At 42.2% G+C, this 27,651-nt stretch overlaps 1 protein-coding gene across 1 annotated transcript in view; it reads left to right on the top strand.

The window, feature by feature from the left end:
- The first annotated feature begins 2,415 nt into the window (after nucleotides 1-2,415).
- The window catches only part of LOC106577554 (cellular tumor antigen p53), a 36,476-nt gene continuing 11,240 nt past the window's right edge, over nucleotides 2,416-27,651 (top strand). Inside the window, exons 1-5 of the mRNA XM_014155682.2 lie at nucleotides 2,416-2,744; nucleotides 3,790-3,951; nucleotides 4,145-4,211; nucleotides 4,466-4,681; nucleotides 7,132-7,318. Coding sequence (XP_014011157.1) covers nucleotides 3,887-3,951; nucleotides 4,145-4,211; nucleotides 4,466-4,681; nucleotides 7,132-7,318 — 535 coding nt within the window. The 5' untranslated portion in view covers nucleotides 2,416-2,744; nucleotides 3,790-3,886. The remainder of the gene's footprint in view (nucleotides 2,745-3,789; nucleotides 3,952-4,144; nucleotides 4,212-4,465; nucleotides 4,682-7,131; nucleotides 7,319-27,651) is intronic.

Raw genomic sequence — 27,651 nt, 5'->3', positions numbered from 1 at the left:
AAGGCACACCTGTTAATTTAAATGCATTCCAGGTGACTACCTCATGAAGCTGGTTGAGAGAAAGCCAAGAGTGTGCAAAGCTGTCATCAAGACAAATGGTGGCTACTTTAACAATTTTTATGGGTTACTACGTGATTCCATTATTTCATAGTTTCGATGTCTTCACCATTATTCTACAATGTAGAAAATTGTAAAATAAAGAAAAACCCTTGAATGATTAGGTGTGTCCAAACTTTTGACTGGTACTGTATATACACTGCTCAAAAAAATAAAGGGAACACTTAAACAACACAATGTAACTCCAAGTCAATCACACTTCTGTGAAATCAAACTGCCCACTTAGGAAGCAACACTGATTGACAATAAATTTCACATGCTGTTGTGCAAATGGAATAGACAACAGGTGGAAATTATAGGCAATTAGCAAGACACCCCCAATAAAGGAGTGGTTCTGCAGGTGGGGACCACAGACCACTTCTCAGTTCCTATGCTTCCTGGCTGATGTTTTGGTCACTTTTGAATGCTGGCGGTGCTTTCACTCTAGTGGTAGCATGAGACGGAGTCTACAACCCACACAAGTGGCTCAGGTAGTGCAGCTCATCCAGGATGGCACATCAATGCGAGCTGTGGCAAGAAGGTTTGCTGTGTCTGTGAGCGTAGTGTCCAGAGCATGGAGGCGCTACCAGGAGACAGGCCAGTACATCAGGAGACGTGGAGGAGGCCGTAGGAGGGCAACAACCCAGCAGCAGGACCGCTAACTCCGCCTTTGTGCAAGGAGGAGCAGGAGAAGCACTGCCAGAGCCCTGCAAAATGACCTCCAGCAGGCCACAAATGTGCATGTGTCTGCTCAAACGGTCAGAAACAGACTCCATGAGGGTGGTATGAGGACCCGACATCCACAGGTGGGGGTTGTGCTTACAGCCCAACACCGTGCAGGACGTTTGGCATTTGCCAGAGAATACCAAGATTGGCAAATTCGCCACTGGCGCCCTGTGCTCTTCACAGATGAAAGCAGGTTCACACTGAGCACGTGACAGACGTGACAGAGTCTGGAGACGCCGTGGAGAACGTTCTGCTGCCTGCAACATCTTCCAGCATGACCGGTTTGGCGGTGGGTCAGTCATGGTGTGGGGTGGCATTTCTTTGGGGGGCCGCACAGCCCTCCATGTGCTCGCCAGAGGTAGCCTGACTGCCATTAGGTACCGAGATGAGATCCTCAGACCCCTTGTGAGACCATATGCTGGTGCGGTTGGCCCTGGGTTCCTCCTAATGCAAGACAATGCTAGACCTCATGTGGCTGGAGTGTGTCAGCAGTTCCTGCAAGAGGAAGGCATTGATGCTATGGACTGGCCCGCCCGTTCCCCAGACCCGAATCCAATTGAGCACATCTGGGACATCATGTCTCGCTCCATCCACCAACGCTACGTTGCACCACAGACTGTCCAGGAGTTGGCGGATGCTTTAGTCCAGGTCTGGGAGGAGATCCCTCAGGAGACCATCCGCCACCTCATCAGGAGCATGCCCAGGCATTGTAGGGAGGTCATACAGGCACGTGGAGGCCACACACACTACTGAGCCTCATTTTGACTTGTTTTAAGGACATTACATCAAAGTTGGAACAGCCTGAAGTGTGGTTTTCCACTTTAATTTTGAGTGTGACTCCAAATCCAGACCTCCATGGGTTGATAAATTGGATTTCCATTGATTATTTTTGTGTGATTTTGTTGTCAGCACATTCAACTATGTAAAGAAAAAAGTATTTAATAAGATTATTTCTTTCATTCAGATCTAGGATGTGTTGTTTAAGTGTTCCCTTTATTTTTTTGAGCACTATATATTATGTCCCTCCACTTCTAAAACCAAAGTTGCGCCCCTGGAGAACTTATAAGGGTTCCCCCACAGTTTCAATTTGAAGAACCCCTAAAGCCCTCAAACTCAACTCTGGAGCTTGAAGCCAATACCACTGCATTTTTTTCATTGTTCCCCTCTAATCACGGACTGATTTAGACTTGGGACACCAGGTAGGTGCAATTAACTATTCGGTAGAACAGAAAACCAGCAGGCTCCGGGACCTCATGGTGTAAGAGTTGAATACCCCTGCCTTAAAGGATCCTCCAGGAACCTTTTTATTTTTAGATATAATAGAAAATGCGATGGAAACTCAAACTCAACTTGTCTTTTTTATTCAGTACATGGGAAAATAATAACCGCAAAAGGTATTTTTATGTGCACTTTGTCATCACACACAGCCTTTTATCTGAGACAAGTCAATTTGATGGAAACATCCTGGTTAGAAAATGCGCGTATTGGTTTTAATGCAGATTTTAGAATATTCGCATGAAAATCTGTCCAATTGGATGGAAACCTAGCTAGTGACACTGTTTCCCTCCTTCCTGCATTCAGTCAGTATAATTTCCGCACAATCCTCAAAGACAGTACAGTATGGTTTAGAAACTTTGCGCTGTCATGATGTAAATATAGCCAGTTATGATTTTATTTGGAACATTTCGCGCTATTTCATACAAAAAAAACACACCTCGATGGGCGCGCCTCTGATTGGAGGCCTGTGAACTCTGCGTAGCCCTCCCTTCAGTCTGGTTTTCTGGAAATCCCCGAAACGCACGCTTTTTACTGGAAAACATATTTTTCTTTCTAGCTGCTACAGAGTTGCTGTTTCTTTGACATCTTTGCATTGACAGAGAACCGAGGTGCGGCAAGAAAATATTCATCCCCCGGGAGGCGAGGTATACCATTACATTATTTAAGACAGCGTAGGATAATATTTTTTTGTGAATAAAAGTTTGTGCATGTCGTTAATCGCCTCGGGGATTCCGACGCAGCCTGCCAAGCTCACAGTTGAGCTAGCTAGGTAACGTTAAATGTAGCTTGTTGAAGTTGGTGGCTAAAGTTTGCATCTTGTATTGGTGTATAAACATGTAACTACTACATGTTGTAGGTAGTTATGACATGGGATTTAGATGTTCACGAGTCGCTTACTTTTTCGACTGTTTTGAGTGGCTACTGTAACGCTAACGTTTGCCTAACTAACGTTAGCTAATTTAGGGCAACATGCTAGACCGACACTTGACTTGTACAATATTTTATTTAACTTGTAACCTCGTAAAATATTTAAGACGACTAGGTAGCAGGCTGTTGATTCACGTATGCAACATGTAATTCAGAATTTAATGTAATTCGTTCAGCAACCAACTTGCTATCTAGGTGATGCAATGTTGCAATATAAGGTTAGCTAGCTAACGTTAGCTATACAACGTCAAATTTGTTTTTGAAACCCCAACTAGTCAACATTTGTAAAGCCAGCACTAGTCGAGGAGGGTAGCGTTAGCTTGTTAAATATGCAAAACTATCCATTACCTTTGAGTTAGATTTTAGAGGAAGTATTTATTGATAAAACATAGGGTAGTTATCTAGGCACTTGATCAACAAAGATTAGCCTAATACAGTGACACAATTTCTCACCTAGCTAACGACTAGCCTACACAACTCTTACTGAAATACTGTATCTTATATAATTGCCAACCTAGTCAAAGTCATTACCAGAGCAGTCTGACCCAATTCTTGTCTATGTGAACCAGACCCCTCCCGCTGCATTCTATGTTCTGCTTTCTTCTCCACATCTTCTGGGCTGCATTCCAGCGACACATGTCTGATTTCCTTTCAAAGCCACTGGTCCCCCTTTTGTCGTCCCATTGACTAATTGTTTTGAAGACACATAGCTACAACAATTAGTATTATTTGGTTTAATCACATGGGTGTTCTCTCTCCTAGATCGGATCGCCTTTCTTCATCTCCTGCCTTGAGTCCCTGTGTCCAGTCCTCTCGTCCATCGGTCCAGTGAACAGTCGAGAGATTGAACAGATACAAGATGGAAGAGCAGGAGTTGAGCTTCCCCATGAGCCAGGGGTCCTTCCAGCAGCTTTGGGAGACCAAGTAATTTTGAACAACCTTTAGAACCCACAGACGTATATAATTATGTTTAGGACTACCAATGTAGCAACTTCTAGACTTACGACTGGACAGAGATGGTTGCGTGTGAGTGGAACCCTAGAGACTTCATATAATGTACCTCTTCTACTTTTAGGTAATACTTACTTGTACTGTGATTTGTATCTCCTTTCTTTAGCATGACTACTCAGGGCCCCAATATTCCACCGTTTGTGAATGAAAACTGGTCTGACCTGGATGTCTCGGTAAGTTTGTCTACATCCGATGTAAAGGAAATATTTTTATGATACCACACCTTTTAGAATGGGCTAGATGGTTTCTCCCCCTTAGTAGTGCAGTGATTGTTTGGCTTTGACTAGATCTTTTTGGTTGTGCTTTTGTCGGACAATTTGATATCCATACATGGTTAGCCTGGACACTCATCTTTTTAAGTATTCAGGCAGAAATCCAAAAAGCAACTGCTAACTTCATAAATGGCATGCGTTTACATCCCTTACAGCTCGCTCCCGTACTTCCCGAGGCCACCTTCCACGAGGTTTTTGACGAGGGGCTGTTTGAGCTGTCTGAGCCCCTGGCCGTGGAGCCCTCGATGTCGCCCCTGGACAGCGTGCCTCCCCCCGCCTCCACCGTCCCCTCCACCATTGACTACCCGGGGGAGCACGGCTTCCAGCTGCGCTTCCACAAGTCTGGCACCGCCAAGTCTGTCACCTCCACCGTGAGTGTCTTGCATATGGCTTACTGCACATGCCTAAATACACTGGCGTTAAAAGCACTAATATTGTATGCTACACGTAGGCTACTACTTGGGTCTATTACTCTTCTTTTTGTTTGTTTTTTATGTTGCCGTTGATCTCCTGTAACCCACCTAAAGCATAAGAGAATGTGTTTTCAATGTCATTTTCTTTTGACCCTCAAGATGAACAGGACCTGTTTCATGTTACAGCTGAGTCTTAACCCTTTACACTAGTACCCATATATCGATTGAAAATGGAGAATTTGGGCACTAATAAACACCTAAAATGGAGTGCTGTGGCTGTACAGTAACGGCGCTGTATGGGTTTTGACTGACAGACGTTCTGAACTTGAGCACCACATGCGACAAGACGTTGCCCCCATCCCTCCCGCTAATTGGTCAACTTTCGCACATTTTTTTTTGTCTGAGGTAAATTTAGTAAATTAAGAGAACTCAATGTGTTTTGAAAGCTGAGACGTTGAGGATTATTATAAATACCCCTTTGATGTCATACAAGCAAGCAAAACACCTGCGAGTCCAAATGTGCACTTCACATTTACGTGTCATAAAACTCCGGTCATATACAGTGTCAACATTTATGATCACTGTTTGATATAGTTACAAGATGACATGGCGTCATACCCTGGGTTGTTCTGAAGTTTGTCTATTTTGAATAAAATTCACAGCGGAACATGCTGAAATTACAATCCGTTTCTACGAATGTCCTTGTGAAAGCCTAACACTAAGATCATATTTTAACTTTTCTTCTGTAAGAAACGTTTCAATGTAGCCCAATCCATTTAGAGCAGTTCCCACGAGTGTAAAGGATTAAACAGCACTACAATAGGAATGAGACACGACCTACCCTTAGAAGCCCAGGCTCACTGTACATTCACTGATATATATTCTCCTTCAATTTGATGAACGTAACTTTTAGAATTACTTTGAAATGTTTTATGCTGCCTTTTCGCCTGGATGAAAAAATATTTTATGAATGGATTTATCACAACGATAATTAATACTAAGATTGTTTACAGTAAATTGTGGTTACCATACCTCGGACGGAGACAAGTTATTCCATTCATTCTGATTCTCCGTGGTTGCATTCAAGTGGAATCCAGTTCGTGACAATTAGCTAAAACTTAAGGTTTTGGCTGAAGTATTTGGATTAAAACAGCCAATAGCACAATGGTTTCCACGGCGACTCACATGCCAGAGTGCTATGATAGGTCTATTAGTCTTGTGGTTAGGCTGCTCTGCCCTCAAATGAACGCCCCCCTGCAACTCTTTCATTGGAACCATCAACTTAAACATCACATCATTGTTGGCCGGGGTAGGCCGTTGTTGTAAATAAGAATTTGTTCTTAACTGACTTGCCTAGTTAAAATAAATAAAACTGTATTTTTATTTATCTGTCCCATTATTGCGTCTGTGAGAGCACGGACAGTACAATTGAGGCCATCTCCATTTTAAAGTAGTACATTTTCTTCTATTTGCCAAACAAACTGAATGAGTGCACACTGCCACCTAAAGTGTGTTGTTAGGACAGGTATAAAGCCACGGTTGGTGGTTTACTGCCACCTGCAGTTATGGAATGTTTCCTCACAAGTATAATTCAGTGGCTATCACTCTTGGTGACCTGGATGGAATTCTGTGATCCTTCCTTAACCCATAGGACAGGGGTCAACTAGATTCACCTGCAGGCTGGTGTGTGTGTGTATGTATGTATGTATATATCTATCTCACACACATACGCATTTCTTTTCTTGAGCGGATGGTCGGTGGGCTTTAACATTGTTAAAATAATTTGTAGGCTGAAAATTGACTGCAAGAAGCCCAAACCAGATATTTGACTAAAACATAATTATTTCAAACCTTGCTTACATTTGTATACGATCACGTGTCTCTTATGCATGGGAATATAGTTTTTTGGCTCAGAACTTGGGGGTTAAATAAAACCATTTGACCCGCGGCCTGCCAGTTGGGGAACCCTGCCATAGGAAGTCCCACCCAGTTGTCTGTTGAAATGCTGAACATCCTCAATGGTACTGCCCATGCTAAAATGGGCCTTTGGGCACTAGAGTCCTCTCTCTATGATTGTAACTGAGGAGTTGCAGGCTGGTTGCAGTAAAGCATGGGTCTGACATGACCGGGCATGTTTCAAACGAGGGTTAAAATGCATCTTTTTCATAAAGGTATTTATGATTTATTTAGAATATAATTGTAAAGCAATATTTTGTTCCTATTAATTCCTATGGGTGTTTTTCCACACTTGTATTTGTATGATCTTTGATAGTGACTACCTGTGCGAAGTAATTAAGCAAGTGTCTATTTCTTTTCTTCATAAATTCAATTCACATCTTTATTCTTTCACAGAGGGAAATTCCCCTGGGACAAAATACTGATTGTTCAATGTTTCCCTCCCTCCCCAGTATTCTGTGCAGCTGATCAAGCTGTACTGCCAGCGGGCTAAGACCTGCCCGGTGGAGGTGCTGATGACCAAGGAGCCCCCGCCAGGAGCCATCCTACGTGCCACCGCCATCTACAAGAAGTCAGAGCACATGTCCGAAGTGGTCAGCCGCTGCCCCCACCACCAGAGCACGTCTGACAGCTATGAAGGTGTGTGTTTTAGTCTTGAGGTAAAAATTCTAAAGTGAGTTAGATAGTAAGTAATTTGCCCATGTTGAGAGTTAAGCAGACTGATACAATTTCTCACTAGGTTCATTAGGTTGTAATGAATGAACATGCAGTATTCAGCTGGAATTTGGTAGAGTGACCTGATTTGTCTAACTGTATGATGAACCTTATTTTGCCCAAACAGGTTGTGAACCCAAATGTGTAACTGATTCTAGTTTGAGATCAATACATTGAAAGATCATTTTGGGTTAGGTGTAAGGGCAGATTTTGGCTATGTCATCTTGTTTTCAGGAGATTGTATTATCTGTTTAATTAATTTTATCTTTCACAATAGCTAATGTAAGTAATTAGAACAATTCCCATCCCCTACAATGGGCTAAAATATAGACTAATTAGTGTGCTTATCTCAGCAAGGACACTACTGTTATTCCCCATACTTTTATTATTTCACTTCTTACCAATTTTTCTGGTGTAATTAGGCTATTTGAAATCTGATATGTCAACTTGTCTTTGATTATTAAAAAATTAAGGGCTATGCATTTATGGACAGTGTTGATTATAGGCTAAATCATAAAATGAGAATAGGCTCTCTTGAAATGCCCCTTGCCTTTGTCATTTTAGTATTGTGCACAAGCTGCTAGGCATGTATTAACAGATATTGCCTTTTTAGAGTAAGATGGCAAGGTTTTGCAAATCAGTCTCAACCACCTGAAGATGGGTGTTCATTTTGATTTGGCTTGAATGTGGGATAATTTGTACAAATCAAATGTCATATGAACATATTCAAATTCCCAGTATTTGGGAAACGTAGATCAGGGGTGGCCAACCATCTTGGCGAGCTACCTCTAGGTCCTATTTTAAAGGGATAGTTCACCCAAACGGATTACATATTTACATTATGGACGCACGATATATCGGTGAACATATCGGAATCGGCCGATATAGCTAAAAATGCCAACCTTGGTATCGGCCGGTCTAGTTTAATGTCGATATGCAAAACTGATGTCAAAGCTGACGTGCATATCTATATAACGAAGGTACATGACGTAATGACGGCACGTAAAATTTTGCGCTGTACGTGCAACATAGCATTCCTAAACTAGCCCACAATGTCTGCTGTGTGGATCGAGCAATCAAGCCAAGCAGTCATATGAAAGGGTAACAAAATTTCAGCGAGACAACTCAAATGCGAAATCCATTAATGCCAAGATAATGGAATTCATTGCCCTTGACAATCAACCATTCTCTGTCGTGGGCATTTTGCCGACTGGTCGAGCACTGGTTAACACTACCAAGTGAGCTATTTTTCACGTTGCCCTACCGGAGTTACACAGTAATAGCGTCACTGCTATTAGCTTCACGACATGCATACTATGGAACGCCGTTTGGGTCTTTGCATGTCAAAGAAGATACAGTAGCACTGTCAAAACACCGGCCACGAATGATGTGTTTACAATACCGTGTTGGTAATAAAGCATCATTTGTTCGACCGCAACTTCTGGGGTAGCTAGCTTTTAGCTTGGTACCTAGCTAGCACCAATACAACCAGCCTGAAACAATGACGAGTAAAAACTGTAGTCATTTTCATTATACTTAGCAATGATTTAGGAATCCTTGTAAGTATTAGCTAGGTAGCCACTTGTTGTTCACCTATTGAACTTCAGTTCATGAAAATAAATAGCTAGCCAGCTACTTAACCCTGTTGCCCAAAGCTAATGTTATAAGCAGCCAGCTATTTTCATCTGGCTATTGAGGCTCGACCCGACCGGACCGGGTTATGTGTTGTGAAGCTAGCCACAATAAGGATTAGGCACAATAGTGGAATTTGCGGTTTGCCTTCAAAATAAAAGTATGTCATTGACAGTGATGTAAATGAATACAAATAGTAGAATTAGGCCATACTTGTATTTTGAAGGGTAACCGCAAAGTCCACTATTGTGGCTAATCCTTATTGTGGCAAGCTTCACATAGATGGGTCCGACCACCATTAATCAAATAAGAACCGTCTTATAAATTAGGGTTATTTTAGATGACACCTAGCTATATACACTGCTCAAAAAAATAAAGGGAACACTTAAACAACACAATGTAACTCCAAGTCAATCACACTTCTGTGAAATCAAACTGTCCACTTAGGAAGCAACACTGATTGACAATAAATTTCACATGCTGTTGTGCAAATGGAATAGACAACAGGTGGAAATTATAGGCAATTAGCAAGACACCCCCAATAAAGGAGTGGTTCTGCAGGTGGGGACCACAGACCACTTCTCAGTTCCTATGCTTCCTGGCTGATGTTTTGGTCACTTTTGAATGCTGGCGGTGCTTTCACTCTAGTGGTAGCATGAGACGGAGTCTACAACCCACACAAGTGGCTCAGGTAGTGCAGCTCATCCAGGATGGCACATCAATGCGAGCTGTGGCAAGAAGGTTTGCTGTGTCTGTCAGCGTAGTGTCCAGAGCATGGAGGCGCTACCAGGAGACAGGCCAGTACATCAGGAGACGTGGAGGAGGCCGTAGGAGGGCAACAACCCAGCAGCAGGACCGCTACCTCCGCCTTTGTGCAAGGAGGAGCAGGAGAATCACTGCCAGAGCCCTGCAAAATGACATCCAGCAGGCCACAAATGTGCATGTGTCTGCTCAAACGGTCAGAAACAGACTCCATGAGGGTGGTATGAGGGCCCGACGTCCACAGGTGGGGGTTGTGCTTACAGCCCAACACCGTGCAGGACGTTTGGCATTTGCCAGAGAACACCAAGAAATTCACCACTGGCGCCCTGTGCTCTTCACAGATGAAAGCAGGTTCACACTGAGCACTTGACAGACGTGACAGAGTCTGGAGACGCCGTGGAGAACGTTCTGCTGCCTGCAACATCCTCCAGCATGACCGGTTTGGCGGTGGGTCAGTCATGGTGTGGGGTGGCATTTCTTTGGGGGGCCGCACAGCCCTCCATGTGCTCGCCAGAGGTAGCCTGACTGCCATTAGGTACCGAGATGAGATCCTCAGACCCCTTGTGAGACCATATGCTGGTGCGGTTGGCCCTGGGTTCCTCCTAATGCAAGACAATGCTAGACCTCATGTGGCTGGAGTGTGTCAGCAGTTCCTGCAAGAGGAAGGCATTGATGCTATGGACTGGCCCGCCCGTTCCCCAGACCCGAATCCAATTGAGCACATCTGGCACATCATGTCTCGCTCCATCCACCAACGCCACGTTGCACCACAGACTGTCCAGGAGTTGGCGGATGCTTTAGTTCAGGTCTGGGAGGAGATCCCTCAGGAGACCATCCGCCACCTCATCAGGAGCATGCCCAGGCGTTGTAGGGAGGTCATACAGGCACGTGGAGGCCACACACACTACTGAGCCTCATTTTGACTTGTTTTAAGGACATTACATCAAAGTTGGATCAGCCTGTAGTGTGGTTTTCCACTTTAATTTTGAGTCTGACTCCAAATCCAGACCTCCATGGGTTGATAAATTGGATTTCCATTGATTATTTTTGTGTGATTTTGTTGTCAGCACATTCAACTATGTAAAGAAAAAAGTATTTAACAAGATTATTTCTTTCATTCAGATCTAGGATGTGTTGTTTAAGTGTTCCCTTTATTTTTTTGAGCATTATAGAGTTGCTGTTTCTTTGACACATCTTTGCATTGACAGAAACCGAGGTGCGGCAAAAATATTCATCCCCGGGAGAGCGAGGTATACCATTACATTATTTAAACAGCGTAGGATAATATTTTTGTGAATAAAAGTTTGTGCATGTCGTTAATCGCCTCGGGGATTCCACGCAGCCTGTAAACTCACAGTTAAGGCTAGCTGGGTAACGTTAAATGTAGCTTGTTGAAGTTGGTGGCTAAAGTTTGCATCTTGTATTGGTGTAAACATGTAACTACTACATGTTGTAGGTGATTATGACATGGGATTTAGATGTTCACGAGTCGCTTACTTTTCGACTGTTTTGGTGGCTACTGTAACGCTAACGTTTCCCTACTAACGTTAGCTAATTTAGGGCAACATGCTAACCACACTTGACTTCATGCAATATTTTATTTAACTTGTAACCTCGTAAAATATTTAAGACGACCTTAGGTAGCAGGCACTTGATTCACATTATGCAACATATTCAGAATTTAATGTAATTCGTTCCGGCAACCAACTTGCTATCTAGGTGATGCAATGTTGCAATATAAAGGTTAGCTAGCTAACGTTAGCTATACAACGTCAAATTTGTTTTTGAAACCCAACTAGTCAACATTTGTAAAGCCAGCACTAGTCGAGGAGGGTAGCGTTAGCTTGTTAAATATGCAAAACTATCCATTACCTTTGAGTTAGATTTTAGAGAAGTATTTGACCAAATAAAACATAGGGTAGTTATCTAGGCACTTGATCAACAAAGATTAGCCTAATACAGTACACAATTTCTCACCTAGCTAACACTAGCCTGCACAACTCTTACTGAAATACTGTATCTTATATAATTGCCAACCTAGTCAAAGTCATTACCAGAGCAGTCTACCCATTCTTGTCTATGTGAACCAACCCCTCCCGCTGCATTCTATGTTCTGCTTTCTTCTCCACATCTTCTGGGCTGCATTCCAGCGGCATTGTCTGATTTCCTTTCAAAGCCACTGGTCCCCCTTTTGTCGTCCATTGATAATTGTTTTGAAGACACATAGCTACAACAATTAGTATTATTTGGATTTAATCACATGGGTGTTCTCTCTCCTCGTCCGGATCGCCTTTCTTCATCTCCTGCCTTGAGTCCTGTGTCCAGTCACTCTCGTCCACGGTCCAGTAACAGTCGAGATTAACAGATACAAGATGAAGAGCAGGAGTTGAGCTTCCTCCCCATGAGCCAGGGGTCCTTCCAGCAGCTTTGGGAACCAAGTGGTTTGAACAACCTTTAAAACCCACAGACGTATATAATTATGTTTAGGACTACCAATGCTTAACTTAACTTCTAGACTTACGACTGACAGAGATAGTTGCGTGTGAGTGGAACCCTAGAGACTTCATATAATGTACCTCTTCTACTTTTAGTATTTCTTACTTGTACTGTGATTTGTATCTCCTTTCTTTAGCATGACTACTCAGGGCCCCAATATTCCACCGTTTGTGAATAAAACTGGTCTACCTGGATGTCTCGGTAAGTTGTCTACATCGATGTAAAGGGAAATATTTTTATGATACCACACCTTTTAGAATGGGCTAATGGTTTCTCCCCTTGTAGTGCAGTGATTGTTTGGCTTTTTACTGGTCTTTTTGGTTGTGCTTTTGTCGAGACAATTTGATATCCATACATGGTTAGCCTGACACTCATCTTTTAAGTATTCAGAAATCCAAAAAAGCAACTGCTAACTTCATAAATGGCATGCGTTTACATCCCTTACAGCTCGCTCCACGTACTTCCCAGGCCACCTTCCCGCGAGGTTTTTGGCGAGGGGCTGTTTGAGCTGTCTGAGCCTGGCCGTGGAGCCCTCGATGTCGCCCCTGGACAGCGTCCTCCCCCGCCTCACCTCCCCTCCACCATTAGCTACCCGGGGGGGTCACACCACGCTTCCAGCTGCGCTTCCACAAGTCTGCTTCCGCCAAGTCATCACCTCCACCGTGAGTGTCTTGCATATGGCTTGCACATGCCTAAATACACACAGGCGTTAAAAGCACTAATATTGTATGCTACACGTAGGCTACTACTTGGGTCTATTACTCTTCTTTTTGTTTGTTTTTTATGTTGCCGTTGATCTCCTGTAACCCACCTAAAGCATAAGAGAATGTGTTTTCAATGTCATTTTCTTTTGACCCTCAAGATGAACAGGACCTGTTTCATGTTACAGCTGAGTCTTAACCCTTTACACTAGTACCCATATATCGATTGAAAATGGAGAATTTGGGCACTAATAAACACCTAAAATGGAGTGCTGTGGCTGTACAGTAACGCTGTATGGGTTTTTGACAGGCGTTCTAACTTGGCAGGCACCACATGCGACAGGCGTTGCCCATCCCTCCACTAATTGTCAACTTTCGCACATTTTTTTTTGTCTGAGAGTAAATTTAGTAAATTAAAAGAACTCAATGTGTTTTGAAAGCTGAGACGTTGAGGATTATTATAAATACCCCTTTGATGTCATACAAGCAAGCACAAAACACCTGCGAGTCAAATGTGCACTTCACATTCACGTGTCATAAAACTCGGTCATATACAGTGTCAACATTTGCCAGTCACTGTTTGATATAGTTACAGGATGACATGGCGTCATACCCTGGGTTGTTCTGAAGTTTGTCTATTTTGAATAAAATTCACAGCGAACATGCTGAAATTACAATCCGTTTCTGAATGTCCTTGTGAAAGCCTAACACTAAGATCATATTTTAACTTTTCTTCTGTAAACGTTTCAATGTAACCCAATCCATTAGAGCAGTTCCACGGAGAGGTGTAAAAGTTAAACCTTTTCTAATAAAGGGGTGAACACGACCTACCCTTAGAAGCTGAGCTCACTGTACATTCACTGATATATATTCTCCTTCAATTTGATGAGCGTAACTTTTAGAATTACTTTGAAATGTTTTATGCTGCCTTTTCGCCTGGATAAAAATATTTTATGAATGGATTTATCACACATATTAATACTAAGATTGTTTACAGTAAATTGTGGTTACCATACCTCAACCGACAAGTTATTCCATTCATTCTGATTCTCCGTGTTAGTTGCATTCAAGTGGAATCCAGTTCGTGACAATTAGCTAAAACTTAAGGTTTTGGCTGAAGTATTTAGTTAAAACAGCCAATAGCACAATGGTTTCCACGGCGACTCACATGCCAGAGTGCTATGATAGGTCTATTAGTCTTGTGGTTAGGCTGCTCTGCCCTCAAATGAGCACCGCCCCCTGCAACTCTTTCATTGAACCATCAACTTAAACATCACATCATTGTTGGCGGGGAGTAGGCCGTTGTTTAAATAAGAATTTGTTAACTACTTGCCTAGTTAAAATAAATAACTGTATTTTTATTTATCTGTCCCATTATTGCGTCTGTGAAGCACACGTACAATTGAGGCCATCTCCATTTTAAAAATAGTACATTTTCTTCTATTTGCCAAACAAACTGAATGAGTGCACACTGCCACCTAAAGTGTGTTGTTAGGACAGGTATAAAGCCACGGTTGGTGGTTTACTGCCACCTGCAGTTATGAATGTTTCCTCACAAGTATAATTCAGTGGCTATCACTCTTGGTGACCTGGATTGGAATTCTGTGATCCTTCCTTAACCCGACAGGGGTCAGCTAGATTCACCTGCAGGCTGGTGTGTGTGTGTATGTATGTATTATATCTATCTCACACACATACGCATTTCTTTTCTTGAGCGGATGGTCGGTGGGCTTTAACATTGTTAAAATAATTTGTAGGCTGAAAATTAGGCTGCAGAAGCCCAAACCAGATGTTTGACTAAAACATAATTATTTCCAAACCTTGCCCCACATTGTATACGATCACGTGTCTCTCTTATGCATGGGGCATAGTTTTGGCTCAGAACTTGGGGTTTAAATAAAACCATTTGACCCGCGGCCTGCCAGTTTAAGTCCCTGCCATAGGAAGTCCCACCCAGTTGTCTGTTGAAATGCTAAACATCCTCAATGGTACTGCCCATGCTAAAATGGGCCTTTGGGCACTAGAGTCTTCTATGATTGTAACTGAGGAGGAGTTGCAGGCTGGTTGCAGTAAAGCATGGGTCTGACATACCGGGCATGTTTCAACGAGGTTAAAATGCATCTTTTTCATAAAGTATTTATGATTTATTTAGAATATAATTGTAAAGCAATGTTTTGTTCCTATTAATTCCTATGGGTGTTTTCCCACACTTGTATTTGTATGATCTTTGATAGTACTACCTGTGCGAAGTAATTAAGCAAGTGTCTATTTCTTTTCTTCATAAAATTCAATTCACATCTTTATTCTTTCACAGAGGGGGAAATTCCCCTGGGACAAAATACTGATTGTTCAATGTTTCCCTCCTCCCAGTATTCTGTGCAGCTGATCACTGTACTGCCAGCCGAGCTAAACCTGCCGGTGGAGGTGCTGATACAAAGGGCCCATGGAGGCCATCCTACGTGCCACCGCCATCTACAAGTCAGAGCACATGTCCGAAGTGGTCAGCCGCTGCCCCCACCACCACCACGTCTGACAGCTATGAAGGTGTGTGTTTTAGTCTTGAGGTAAAAATTCACAAAGTGAGTTAGATAGTAAGTAATTTGCCCATGTTGAGAGTTAAGCGGAGCTGATACAATTTCTCACTAGGTTCATTGGGTTGTAATGAATGAACATGCAGTCAGCTGAATTTGGTAGAGTACCTATTTGTCTACTGTATATACTTATTTTCTTGAAACAGGTTGTGAACCCAAATGTGTAACTGATTCTAGTTTGAGATCAATACATTGAAAGATGTTTTGGGTTAGGTGTAAGGGCAGATTTTGGCTATGTCATCTTGTTTTCAGAGATTGTATTATCTGTTTAATTAATTTTATCTTTCACAATAGCTAATGTAAGTAATTAGAACAATTCCCATCCCCTACAATGGCTAAAATATAGACTAATTAGTGTGCTTATCTCAGCAAGGACACTACTGTTATTCTATACTTTTATTATTTCACTTCTTACCAATTTTTCTGGTGTAATTAGGCTATTTGAAATCTGATATGTCAACTTGTCTTTGATTATTAAAAAATTAAGGGCTATGCATTTATGACAGTGTTGATTATAGGCTAAATCATAAAGTGAGAATAGGCTCTCTTGAAATGCCCCTTGCCTTTGTCATTTAGTATTGTGCACAAGAAGCTGCTAGGCATGTATTAACAGATATTGCCTTTTAGAGTAAGATGGCAGGTTTTTGCAAATCAGTCTCCAACCACCTGAAGATGGGTGTTCATTTTGATTTGGCTTGAATGTGGGATAATTTGTACAAATCAAATGTCATATAACATATTCAAATTCCCAGTATTTGAAACGTGGATCAGGGGGTGGCCAACCATCTTGGCGAGCTACCTCTAGGTCTATTTTAATGGGATAGTTCACCCAAGCGGATTACATATTTACATTATGGACATACGATATATCGGTGAACATATCGAATCGCCATATAGCTAAAAATGCCAGCAGTATCGCCGGTCTAGTTTAATGTCGATATGCAAAACTGATGTCAAGCGGCATTATATCTATATAACGAAGGTACATACGTAATAATACACGTAAAATTTTGCGATATACGTGCAACACTAGCATTCTAAACTAGCCCACAATGTCTGCTGTGTGTGGATCGAGCAATCAAGCCAAGCAGTCATATGAAGGAGTAACAAAATTTCGGCGAGACAACTCAATCACGAGAAATCCATTAATGCCAAGATAATGGAATTCATTGCCCTTGACAATCAACCATTCTGTGCGTGGGCATTTGCCACTGGTCAGAGCACTGGTTAACACTACCAAGTGAGCTATTTTCCGTTGCCCTACGGAGTTACACAGTAATGGCGTCACTGCTATTAGCTTCACGACATACATACTATGAGCGTTTGGGTCTTTGCATGTCAAAGAAGATACAGTAGCACTGTCAAACCACCGACGCGAATGATGTGTTTTGCAAAATACCGTGTTGGTAATAAAGCATCATTTGTTCGGCCGCAACTTCTGGGGTAGCTAGCTTTTAACGGTACCTAGCTAGCATAATACAACCAGCCTGAAACAATGTGAGTAAAAACTGTAGTCATTTTCATTATACTTAGCAATGATTTAGGAATCCTTGTAAGTATTAGCTAGGTAGCCACTTATTTGTTCACTATTGAACTTCAGTTCATGAAAATAAATACTACCACTACTTAAAACCCTGTTGCCCAAAGCTAATGTTATAAGCATGGCTATTTTTCATCTGGCTATTGAGCTCGACCCACCGACCGGGTTATGTGTTGTGAAGCTAGCCACAATAGGATTAGGCACAATAGTGGAATTTTCTTTGGTTTGCCTTCAAAATAAAAGTATGTCATTGACAGTAGTGTAAATGAATACAAATAGTAAAGATAGGCCATACTTGTATTTGAAGGGTAACCGCAAAGTCCACTATTGTGTATTCCTTATTGTGTTAAGCTTTTCACATAGATAAGTCCGACCACCATTAATCAAATAGAACTAGTCTTATAAATTAGGGTTATTTTTAGATGACACCTACTATATACACTGCTCAAAAAAATAAAGGAACACTTAAACACTTTAATGTAACTCCAAGTCAATCACACTTCTGTGAAATCAAACTGTCCACTTAGGAAGCAACACTGATTGACAATAAATTTCACATGCTGTTGTGCAAATGGAATAGACAACAGGTGGAAATTATAGGCAATTAGCAAACACCCCCAATAAGGTGGTTCTGCAGGTGGCCACCACAGACCACTTCTCGGATTCCCATATCTTCCTGGCTGATGTTTTGGTCACTTGAACGAATACAAGATGAAGAGCGGAGTTGAGCTTCCCCATGAGCCAGGGGGTCGCTTCCAGCAGCTTTGGAGACCAAATGATTTTGAACAACCTTTAGAACCCACGGAAGCGTATATAATTGTAGGACTACCAATATAGCAACTTCTAGACTTACGACTGGACAGAGATGTTGCGTGTGGTGAACCTAGAGACTTCTATAATATTACCTCTTCTACTTTTTAGGTAATACTTACTTGTACTTGTGATTTGTATCTCCTTTCTTTAGCATACTACTCAGGGCCCCAATATTCCACCGTTTGTGAATAAAACTGGTCTACCTGGATGTCTCGTAAGTTTGTCTACATCGATGTAAAGGAAATATTTTTATGATACCACACCTTTTAGAATGGGCTAGATGGTTTCTCTACATAGTAGTGCAGTGATTGTTTGGCTTTGACTAGATCTTTTAGTTGTGCTTTTGTCGGACAATTTGATATCCATACATGGTTAGCCTGACACTCATCTTTTTAAGTATTCAGGCAGAAATCCCAAAAGCAACTGCTAACTTCATAAATGGCATGCGTTTACATCCCTTACAGCTCGCTCCCTACTTCGGGCCACCTTCCACCCGAGGTTTTTGACGAGGGGCTGTTTCCGGAAGCATCTGAGCCCCTGGCCGTGGAGCCCTCGATGTCGCCCCTGGACAGCGTGCCTCCCCCGCCTCCACCGTCCCCTCCACCATTGACTACCCGGGGAGCACGGCTTCCAGCTGCGCTTCCACAAGTCTAGCACCGCCAAGTCTATCCACCTCCACCGTGAAGTGTCTTGCATATGGCTTACTGCACATGCCTAAATACACTGCGTTAAAAGCACTAATATTGTATGCTACGTAGGCTACTACTTGGGTCTATTACTCTTCTTTTTGTTTGTTTTTTTATGTTGCCGTTGATCTCCTGTAACCCACCTAAGCATGAAGAATGTGTTTTCAATGTCATTTTCTTTTTGACTACCTCAAGATGAACAGGACCTGTTTCATGTTACGGCTAGGAGTCTTAACCCCTTTACTAGTACCCATATATGATTGAAAGTAGAGAATTTGGGCACTAATAACACCTAAAATGGAGTGCTGTGGCTGTGCAAATAGCAGGCGCTGTATGGGTTTGACTACAACGTTCTACTTGAGCACCACATGCACAAGGCGTTACCCCCATCCTCCGCTAATTGGTCAACTTTCGCACATTTTTTTTTGTCTGAGGTAAATTTAGTAAATTAAAAACTCAATGTGTTTTGAAAGCTAGACGTTGAGGATTATTATAAATACCCCTTTGATGTCATACAAGCAAGCAAAACACCTGCGAGTCCAAATGTGCACTTCACATTTACGTGTCATAAAACTCGGTCATATACAGTGTCAGCATTTATGATGCTGTTTGATATAAGATTCACAAAGATGACACTTCGGCATCCTTACTGCCTGGGTTGTTCTGAAGTTTGTCTATTTTGAATAAAATTCACAGCGAACATGCTGAGAAATTACAATCGTTTCTCACAGTGTCTTGTGAAAGCCTAACACTAAGATCATATTTTAACTTTTCTTCTGTAAACGTTTCAATTAGCCAATCCATTTAGAGCAGTTCCCACAGTGTAAAGGATTAAGCAGCACTACAATAGGAATGAACCACGACCTACCCTTAGAAGCCCAGGCTCACTGTACATTCACTGATATATATTCTCCTTCAATTTGATGAGCGTAACTTTTAAATTACTTTGAAATGTTTTATGCTGCCTTTTTCGCCTGGATGAAAAAAATATTTTATGAATGGATTTATCCTAGCGATAATTAATACTAAGATTGTTTACAGTAAATTGTAGTTACCATACCTCGGACGAACCCAAGTTATTCCATTCATTCTGATTCTCCGTGGTTGCATTCAAGTGGAATCCAGTTAAGTTGACAATTAGCTAAAACTTAAGGTTTTGGCTGAAGTATTTAGTTTAAAACAGCCAATAGCACAATGGTTTCCCACGGCGACTCACATGCCAGAGTGCTATGATAGGTCTATTAGTCTTGGTTAGGCTGCTCTGCCTCAAATACCGCCCCCTGCAACTCTTTCATTGAACCATCTAGCAAACATCCCATCATTGTTGGCGGGGTAGGCCATGTTGTAAATAAAACTTTGTTCTTAACTACTTGCCTAGTTAAAATAAATAAAACTGTATTTTTATTTATCTGTCCCATTATTAGCGTCTGTGAGAGCACGGACAGTACAATTGAGGCCATCTCCATTTTAAAGTAGTACATTTTCTTCTATTTGCCAAACAACTGAATAGTGCACACTGCCACCTAAAGTGTGTTGTTAGGACAGGTATAAAGCCACGGTTTGGTGGTTTACTGCCACCTGCAGTTATGGAATGTTTCCTCACAAGTATAATTCAGTGGCCATTCCTCCACTCTTGTTGACCTGGATGGAATTCTGTGATCCTTCCTTAACCCATAGACAGGGGTCAACTAGATTCACCTGCAGGCTTTGGTGTGTGTGTTATTATGTATGTATATATCTATCACACACATGCGCATTTCTCTTTTCTTGAGCGGATGGTGGGGTGGGCTTTAGCATTGTTAAAATAATTTGTAGGCTGAAAATTGACTGCAAAAGCCCAAACCAGATATTTGACTAAAACATAATTATTTCAAGCCTTGCTTACATTTGTATACGATCACGTGTCTCTTATGCATGGGAATATAGTTTTTTGGCTCAGAACTTGGGGTTAAAATAAAACCGGCTGGCCTTGAGGCTGCCGGATGGGCAACCCTGCCATAGGAAGTCCCACCCAGTTGTCTGTTGAAATGCTATGCAAAGACATCCTCCAATGGTACTGCCCATGCTAAAATGGGCCTTTGGGCTACTAGAGTCCTCTCTCTATGATTGTAACTGAGGGTTGCAGGCTAGTTGCAGTAACGCATGGGTCTGACATGACCGGGCATGTTTCAAGCGAGGATTAAAATGCATCTTTTTCATAAAGGTATTTATGATTTATTTAGAATATAATTGTAAAGCAATATTTTGTTCCTATATGGTCCTATGGTGTTTTCCACACTTGTATTTATATGATCTTTGATAGTGACTACCTGTGCGAAGTAAATTAAGCAAGTGTCTCTATTTCTTTCTTCATAATTCAATTCACATCTTTATTCTTTCACAGAGGAAATTCCCTGGACAAAATATGATTGTTCAATGTTTCCCTCCCTCCCCAGTATTCTGTGCAGCTGATCCAGCTGTATACTGCCAGCGAATAACCTGCCCGGTGGAGGTGCTGATACAAGGCCCCTTGGGAAACTGCATCTCGTGCCACCGCCATCTACAACAGTCAGGCACATGTCCAGTGGTCAGCCGCTGCCCCCACCACCAGGCACTCTACATATGAAGGTGTGTGTTTTAGTCTTGCGAAGGTAAAAATTCAGTGATTCGGTGATAATAATTTGCCCATGTTGAGAGTTAAGCAGACTGATACAATTTCTCACTAGGTTCATTAGGTTGTAATGAATAACATGCAGTATTCAGCTAGATTTGGTAGAGTACCTGATTTGTCTAACTGTATGATTTGTATTTTGCCCAAACAGGTTGTGAACCCAAATGTGTAACTGATTCTAGTTTGAGATCAATACATTGAAGATCATTTTTGGGTTAGGTGTAAGGGCGATTTGCTATGTCATCTTGTTTTCAGGAGATTGTATTATCTGTTTAATTAATTTTATCTTTCACAATAAAGCTAATGTAAGTAATTAGAACAATTCCCATCTAATGGGCTAAAATATAACTAATTAGTGTGCTTATCTCAGCAAACACTACTGTTATTCCATACTTTTATTATTTCACTTCTTACCAATTTTTCTGGTGTAATTAGGCTATTTGAAATCTGATATATCAACTTGTCTTTGATTATTAAAATTAGGGCTGTATGCATTTATGGACAGTGTTGATTATAGGCTGAAATCATAAAATGAGAATAGGCTCTCTTGAAATGCCCCTTGCCTTTGTCATTTAGTAATTGTACACTTTGCAAGCTGCTAGGCATGTATTAACAGATATTGCCTTTTAGAGTAAGATGGCACGGTTTTGCAAATCAGTCTCAACCACCTGAAGATGGGTGTTCATTTTGATTTGGCTTGAATGTGGGATAATTTGTACAAATCGATGTCATATGAACATATTCAAATTCCCAGTATTTGGGAAAGCATTAGATCAGGGTTGGCCAACCATCTTGGCGAGCTACCTCTAGGTCCTATTTTAAAGGGATAGTTCACCCAAAGCGGATTACATATTTACGTATGGGCCTTGCGATATATCGGTAACATATCGGAATCGCCATATAGCTAAAAATACCAACCTTGGTATCGGCGGTCTAGTTTAATGTCGATATGCAAACTGATGTCAAAGCTGACGTGCATATCTATATGAAGGTACATGACGTAATGACGGCACGTGGAATTTTGCGCTATGCGTGCAACATAGCATTCCTAAACTAGCCCACAATGTCTACTGTGTGGATGAGCAATCAGCCAAACAGTCATATGAAGGAGTAACAAAATTTCAGCAAGAGACAACTCAAATCTGAGAAATCCATTAATGCCAAGATAATGGAAATTCATTGCCCTTGACAATCAACCATTCTCTGTGAAAGGCATTTAGTGTGCAAAGCTGTCATCAAGACAAATGGTGGCTACTTTAACAATTTTTATGGGTTACTACGTTGATTCCATTATTTCTTCTAGTTCGATGCTTCACCATTATTCTACAAAGGAAAAAATTGTAAAATAAAGAAAAACCCTTGAATGATTAGGTGTGTCCAAACTTTTGACTGGTACTGTATATACACTGCTCAAAAAAATAAAGGGAACACTTAAACAACACAATGTAACTCCAAGTCAATCACACTTCTGTGAAATCAAACTGCCCACTTAGGAAGCAACACTGATTGACAATAAATTTCACATGCTGTTGTGCAAATGGAATAGACAACAGGTGGAAATTATAGGCAATTAGCAAGACACCCCCAATAAAGGAGTGGTTCTGCAGGTGGGGACCACAGACCACTTCTCAGTTCCTATGCTTCCTGGCTGATGTTTTGGTCACTTTTGAATGCTGGCGGTGCTTTCACTCTAGTGGTAGCATGAGACGGAGTCTACAACCCACACAAGTGGCTCAGGTAGTGCAGCTCATCCAGGATGGCACATCAATGCGAGCTGTGGCAAGAAGGTTTGCTGTGTCTGTGAGCGTAGTGTCCAGAGCATGGAGGCGCTACCAGGAGACAGGCCAGTACATCAGGAGACGTGGAGGAGGCCGTAGGAGGGCAACAACCCAGCAGCAGGGACCGCTAACTCCGCCTTTGTGCAAGGAGGAGCAGGAGAAGCACTGCCAGAGCCCTGCAAAATGACCTCCAGCAGGCCACAAATGTGCATGTGTCTGCTCAAACGGTCAGAAACAGACTCCATGAGGGTGGTATGAGGACCCGACATCCACAGGTGGGGGTTGTGCTTACAGCCCAACACCGTGCAGGACGTTTGGCATTTGCCAGAGAATACCAAGATTGGCAAATTCGCCACTGGCGCCCTGTGCTCTTCACAGATGAAAGCAGGTTCACACTGAGCACGTGACAGACGTGACAGAGTCTGGAGACGCCGTGGAGAACGTTCTGCTGCCTGCAACATCTTCCAGCATGACCGGTTTGGCGGTGGGTCAGTCATGGTGTGGGGTGGCATTTCTTTGGGGGCCGCACAGCCCTCCATGTGCTCGCCAGAGGTAGCCTGACTGCCATTAGGTACCGAGATGAGATCCTCAGACCCCTTGTGAGACCATATGCTGGTGCGGTTGGCCCTGGGTTCCTCCTAATGCAAGACAATGCTAGACCTCATGTGGCTGGAGTGTGTCAGCAGTTCCTGCAAGAGGAAGGCATTGATGCTATGGACTGGCCCGCCCGTTCCCCAGACCCGAATCCAATTGAGCACATCTGGGACATCATGTCTCGCTCCATCCACCAACGCTACGTTGCACCACAGACTGTCCAGGAGTTGGCGGATGCTTTAGTCCAGGTCTGGGAGGAGATCCCTCAGGAGACCATCCGCCACCTCATCAGGAGCATGCCCAGGCATTGTAGGGAGGTCATACAGGCACGTGGAGGCCACACACACTACTGAGCCTCATTTTGACTTGTTTTAAGGACATTACATCAAAGTTGGAACAGCCTGAAGTGTGGTTTTCCACTTTAATTTTGAGTGTGACTCCAAATCCAGACCTCCATGGGTTGATAAATTGGATTTCCATTGATTATTTTTGTGTGATTTTGTTGTCAGCACATTCAACTATGTAAAGAAAAAAGTATTTAATAAGATTATTTCTTTCATTCAGATCTAGGATGTGTTGTTTAAGTGTTCCCTTTATTTTTTTGAGCACTATATATTATGTCCCTCCACTTCTAAAACCAAAGTTGCGCCCCTGGAGAACTTATAAGGGTTCCCCCACAGTTTCAATTTGAAGAACCCCTAAAGCCCTCAAACTCAACTCTGGAGCTTGAAGCCAATACCACTGCATTTTTTCATTGTTCCCCTCTAATCACGGACTGATTTAGACTTGGGACACCAGGTAGGTGCAATTAACTATTCGGTAGAACAGAAAACCAGCAGGCTCCGGGACCTCATGGTGTAAGAGTTGAATACCCCTGCCTTAAAGGATCCTCCAGGAACCTTTTTATTTTTAGATATAATAGAAAATGCGATGGAAACTCAAACTCAACTTGTCTTTTTATTCAGTACATGGGAAAATAATAACCGCAAAAGGTATTTTTATGTGCACTTTGTCATCACACACAGCCTTTTATCTGAGACAAGTCAATTTGATGGAAACATCCTGGTTAGAAAATGCGCGTATTGGTTTTAATGCAGATTTTAGAATATTCGCATGAAAATCTGTCCAATTGGATGGAAACCTAGCTAGTGACACTGTTTCCCTCCTTCCTGCATTCAGTCAGTATAATTTCCGCACAATCCTCAAAGACAGTACAGTATGGTTTAGAAACTTTGCGCTGTCATGATGTAAATATAGCCAGTTATGATTTTATTTGGAACATTTCGCGCTATTTCATACAAAAAAAACACACCTCGATGGGCGCGCCTCTGATTGGAGGCCTGTGAACTCTGCGTAGCCCTCCCTTCAGTCTGGTTTTCTGAAATCCCCGAAACGCACGCTTTTTACTGGAAAACATATTTTTCTTTCTAGCTGCTACAGAGTTGCTGTTTCTTTGACATCTTTGCATTGACAGAGAACCGAGGTGCGGCAAGAAAATATTCATCCCCCGGGAGGCGAGGTATACCATTACATTATTTAAGACAGCGTAGGATAATATTTTTTTGTGAATAAAAGTTTGTGCATGTCGTTAATCGCCTCGGGGATTCCGACGCAGCCTGCCAAGCTCACAGTTGAGCTAGCTAGGTAACGTTAAATGTAGCTTGTTGAAGTTGGTGGCTAAAGTTTGCATCTTGTATTGGTGTATAAACATGTAACTACTACATGTTGTAGGTAGTTATGACATGGGATTTAGATGTTCACGAGTCGCTTACTTTTTCGACTGTTTTGAGTGGCTACTGTAACGCTAACGTTTGCCTAACTAACGTTAGCTAATTTAGGGCAACATGCTAGACCGACACTTGACTTGTACAATATTTTATTTAACTTGTAACCTCGTAAAATATTTAAGACGACTAGGTAGCAGGCTGTTGATTCACGTATGCAACATGTAATTCAGAATTTAATGTAATTCGTTCAGCAACCAACTTGCTATCTAGGTGATGCAATGTTGCAATATAAGGTTAGCTAGCTAACGTTAGCTATACAACGTCAAATTTGTTTTTGAAACCCCAACTAGTCAACATTTGTAAAGCCAGCACTAGTCGAGGAGGGTAGCGTTAGCTTGTTAAATATGCAAAACTATCCATTACCTTTGAGTTAGATTTTAGAGGAAGTATTTATTGATAAAACATAGGGTAGTTATCTAGGCACTTGATCAACAAAGATTAGCCTAATACAGTGACACAATTTCTCACCTAGCTAACGACTAGCCTACACAACTCTTACTGAAATACTGTATCTTATATAATTGCCAACCTAGTCAAAGTCATTACCAGAGCAGTCTGACCCAATTCTTGTCTATGTGAACCAGACCCCTCCCGCTGCATTCTATGTTCTGCTTTCTTCTCCACATCTTCTGGGCTGCATTCCAGCGACACATGTCTGATTTCCTTTCAAAGCCACTGGTCCCCCTTTTGTCGTCCCATTGACTAATTGTTTTGAAGACACATAGCTACAACAATTAGTATTATTTGGTTTAATCACATGGGTGTTCTCTCTCCTAGATCGGATCGCCTTTCTTCATCTCCTGCCTTGAGTCCCTGTGTCCAGTCCTCTCGTCCATCGGTCCAGTGAACAGTCGAGAGATTGAACAGATACAAGATGGAAGAGCAGGAGTTGAGCTTCCCCATGAGCCAGGGGTCCTTCCAGCAGCTTTGGGAGACCAAGTAATTTTGAACAACCTTTAGAACCCACAGACGTATATAATTATGTTTAGGACTACCAATGTAGCAACTTCTAGACTTACGACTGGACAGAGATGGTTGCGTGTGAGTGGAACCCTAGAGACTTCATATAATGTACCTCTTCTACTTTTAGGTAATACTTACTTGTACTGTGATTTGTATCTCCTTTCTTTAGCATGACTACTCAGGGCCCCAATATTCCACCGTTTGTGAATGAAAACTGGTCTGACCTGGATGTCTCGGTAAGTTTGTCTACATCCGATGTAAAGGAAATATTTTTATGATACCACACCTTTTAGAATGGGCTAGATGGTTTCTCCCCCTTAGTAGTGCAGTGATTGTTTGGCTTTGACTAGATCTTTTTGGTTGTGCTTTTGTCGGACAATTTGATATCCATACATGGTTAGCCTGGACACTCATCTTTTAAGTATTCAGGCAGAAATCCAAAAGCAACTGCTAACTTCATAAATGGCATGCGTTTACATCCCTTACAGCTCGCTCCCGTACTTCCCGAGGCCACCTTCCACGAGGTTTTTGACGAGGGGCTGTTTGAGCTGTCTGAGCCCCTGGCCGTGGAGCCCTCGATGTCGCCCCTGGACAGCGTGCCTCCCCCGCCTCCACCGTCCCCTCCACCATTGACTACCCGGGGAGCACGGCTTCCAGCTGCGCTTCCACAAGTCTGGCACCGCCAAGTCTGTCACCTCCACCGTGAGTGTCTTGCATATGGCTTACTGCACATGCCTAAATACACTGGCGTTAAAAGCACTAATATTGTATGCTACACGTAGGCTACTACTTGGGTCTATTACTCTTCTTTTTGTTTGTTTTTTATGTTGCCGTTGATCTCCTGTAACCCACCTAAAGCATAAGAGAATGTGTTTTCAATGTCATTTTCTTTTGACCCTCAAGATGAACAGGACCTGTTTCATGTTACAGCTGAGTCTTAACCCTTTACACTAGTACCCATATATCGATTGAAAATGGAGAATTTGGGCACTAATAAACACCTAAAATGGAGTGCTGTGGCTGTACAGTAACGGCGCTGTATGGGTTTTGACTGACAGACGTTCTGAACTTGAGCACCACATGCGACAAGACGTTGCCCCCATCCCTCCCGCTAATTGGTCAACTTTCGCACATTTTTTTTTGTCTGAGGTAAATTTAGTAAATTAAGAGAACTCAATGTGTTTTGAAAGCTGAGACGTTGAGGATTATTATAAATACCCCTTTGATGTCATACAAGCAAGCAAAACACCTGCGAGTCCAAATGT

The sequence above is a fragment of the Salmo salar genome, chromosome ssa18 (genome assembly GCF_905237065.1).
Source record: "Salmo salar chromosome ssa18, Ssal_v3.1, whole genome shotgun sequence".
Classification (NCBI taxonomy): domain Eukaryota; kingdom Metazoa; phylum Chordata; class Actinopteri; order Salmoniformes; family Salmonidae; genus Salmo; species Salmo salar.
The sequence above is the reverse complement of the archived record's forward strand: the minus strand, read 5'-3'. Positions and strand labels throughout refer to the sequence as shown.